This window comes from Neopelma chrysocephalum, unplaced genomic scaffold, assembly GCF_003984885.1.
Source record: "Neopelma chrysocephalum unplaced genomic scaffold, ASM398488v2 Primary Assembly neopelma1_90553, whole genome shotgun sequence".
NCBI classification, from domain to species: Eukaryota; Metazoa; Chordata; class Aves; order Passeriformes; family Pipridae; genus Neopelma; species Neopelma chrysocephalum.
Genome location: NW_020919370.1, coordinates 1 through 3041, shown reverse-complemented (window position 1 = coordinate 3041; position 3041 = coordinate 1). Strand labels below are relative to the sequence as shown.

General features: G+C 46.0%; 1 protein-coding gene across 1 annotated transcript; it reads left to right on the top strand.

The window, feature by feature from the left end:
* The first annotated feature begins 6 nt into the window (after positions 1 to 6).
* LOC113979922 (small integral membrane protein 10-like protein 2A) lies at positions 7 to 2510 on the top strand. The gene is made up of 2 exons (XM_027707201.1): positions 7 to 223; positions 1679 to 2510. The coding sequence occupies exons 1-2, from the start codon at positions 32 to 34 to the stop codon at positions 1697 to 1699; spliced, it is 213 nt and encodes a 70-aa protein (XP_027563002.1). The 5' UTR covers positions 7 to 31; the 3' UTR covers positions 1700 to 2510.
* Positions 2511 to 3041: the final 531 nt, after the last annotated feature.

Sequence of the window (3041 nt, the reverse complement as noted above, 5' to 3'; positions counted from 1 at the left end):
CGGGCGCGGGCCCGGCGGGCGGGGCGGGTTTATGGCGGCGGCTCTGTCCCTGTCCGCCCTCGCTGCCAGGCTCTCCCAGTCGGCCGCTGCCCGCTCCTACGGCGTCTTCTGCAAGGGGCTCACCAGGACCCTCCTCATCTTCTTCGACCTGGCCTGGAAGCTCCGCATCAACTTCCCCTACCTCTACATCGTCGCGTCCATGATGCTCAACGTGCGGCTGCAGGTGGGCGGGGGCGGCGGGGCCGGGCCGGGGGGGTGTCCGGGGGTCACGGCCGGGCCGGGGCCGCTGCGGCTCCCCCGGTGAGGGCGGGGCGCGGCCGGGCGGGTCCCGCCGTGCCCGCCCTGGGGCTGTTGCCCTGCCCGGTGTCCCCCGGGAATGTCGCTCGGATGCAGCCCTGGAGGAGACTCGCCCTTGCCCGTGGCCAGGTGCGAGTGCCCCGCTGTGCTGCTCGCTCTCCGCGTTCTCCAGTTTATTCGTGTTCCTGAGCCGTAGTTAACTCAAAGACAGGCAATAAATTGTGAATATATGCACATTTTAAGGAGCAAAGAAAACAATTTCCTTCATTGGTTTGTTGGGTTTTTGTTTGGTTTGGTGGTTTGTTTTTTTTTTAAATCAGGACAGTTGCAGCAGGGAAAATGCAGAGAGAGTTTTAAATACCAGTGTCTTTATATAAAATACTAGTTAATATTTAATTTGCATCTCCTCTGTTTCTGCAAAACGTTGAACTCCCTAAACCAGCTTTGACCTGTTGTAGGGTTTAAGTTTCGTTGTTTTTATGATGAAACGAAAGCTTTACTTTAGACTTAGCTGGCAACAGAAGCAAGCGGTGGACTGTCACAACAAACATCTGTTCTAGCCAAGGCTTGGGCACTTTCTCCTCGTAAACAGCTGTAATGAAAGTTTTGACATCTGGCCAGTGGCCGAGTGCTGAGAGACAAGACAGTTTGTGACTTGTAAAAGTTAAGCTAAAATGGGAAGAGGCCAAAACATGACATCTCTTATTTTTATTTTTGGGATTCGTCCTACAGCTCTGAACCTTGAAAATGAGCCACGTGGCCAGGAGTTGTACCTGTAGTTTAGTAACCTTGGTAGCTGAAAAAACGTGCCTTTGCTTGTTATCAGTGTTGGCACATAATAGTTCTCTTGGAACAACATCAGCCTGTCCTTTGACTGCACTACAGCTGATCCCGCTGGTGCAGCCAGTCTGACCAGTTCCCTTGGGAAGCTGTGCATGGTCCAGTGTTATTTCCAGTATTGTGGGTCTGATTTCAGCTTGCACTTCTGTTTACAGGAGGATTACTTTACTATTTACCTTCAATGTTAAGTTTCTAATCTGTCCCAGCCCGTGTTTCTGTTGGATAAGGGAAATGGTGCTGTCACACAGCGAATCTCTTGCTGCTCGTTTGCTGACTCACTTTCACATCTGTCACCAAAAGAGAGTTTGCAGCAGATTAAACTGAAACTACAGAAGAAAGCTGGTTTTTGGGTATGCTTCCTACCCCTCTGGATGTGTTCAAGCAGCCTATAGGGAGACTTGTCTGTTTGGACAACTGTTACTTTTTATAGCTGGGTTATTCTTTATGTTAAAGATTTTTAATTATTTTTTTTTGGTCTGTATATGAGGCACCAAGAAACTGGGATATCAGTGTAATAACTTTCTGCATTCTTTCTCTTTAGGTCCATATTGAGATCCACTGACTGGTGACTTGGTGTGCTGCTTGCACTGTATGCTGTCTGTCACACTTCTCTTCCAATCCAGCCTGTTGTGAAGCAGCAGAGCTGTGCTCATGTGCTCCAGGACTATGAAGAAAGAAGATTTAACCCAGAACCCAGTATGTGACGATGACCCAGCTCATCCCAAGGCAGCAGCTCACCTGACACATGTGCATTCCATGTTGGACAGTTCTCAATATCTGAGTAGCAGTTTACAAGAATTATTTAACACGAGGAATTGTTCTCTCTTCAATACTATACCTCTGCCTTCTGTTGGCAAGGAAATGTCTCTGAGTTTCAGTGAATCAGCAGGGATGAACTCCAGTGCAGCTGCTCCTTGGAAGGATTCATTTCATCTGCATTTTTCTTCTGGCAAAGACAGTCCTGATCTGGTTTCTCACTGCATTGATGGTATTTCAGTAACAGGCTGGCTGGAGAAAGCTTGTAGCCTTTCTGGAGACTTCAGCTCCTGCTGTCCAGGAGACAACTCTGTATGTTTTGCACAATTCTGGCTGGGACATTTGCAGTGTAATAAAAACCTGCGGTTTCTGGGATTAGAAACGAGCAGCAGCAAAGAGAATGAAGTGCAGTTTGCATTTTTGAAAGCGTTGGAGCTTGGTGGACTTCCTGATCCCTGTTGTATTCCAGCTGCCTCCCTGAACGACTCGTATGCTATGGGACTCCTAAACAACCAAAAACCAGGGTTCTTTCTTTGTTACTTAAACCTTGTATCTTCAGAGCAAACACTTGGATACGAGCAAATGCTTCTGAATGTACAATATGTGGCTAATAATTTTCCCATCATACAGCTGGTCATTTCTGTGCTAGCTTTTGCACTAGCAGGTCTCTGGTGTGCAGTAGTCAGGGTAAAGTACTGAGATTTTAGTAACTACTATTTTTAATATTAACAGAAATTTAAATAACAGAGAAAAGGTCTCAGTTCAGGTTTTAGTGAGAAGTAGCTAGCTAAAGTAAAAATTATACTTGTGTAATTGCTAGTGAAACTGGCTGTTGGAAGAATAGGGACTTCTTTTTTGTAAGAAATATCTGCATCTGTGTGGAAAGAACTTCATAATTTCCAGACTCTTTGGGACTTTGCAGGCCTGTTGTTAACACTAAACTAGAACCCAGTTTGATTAGCACAGATCCTTTTTTTTCTTTAGGGTTTGTATTAGTGCAGTGTTTTAGCTACTACTATTTACAGCCATTTCCAGTGAAACTGTTTCTTGTAGAATTGAATTCTTGCTCTGAATCCAACAGTGACTAATACATCAATTCTTAAAACACTTTGAACTGGAAAGCTGTTGAGAGGGTGGTCTTCAATACA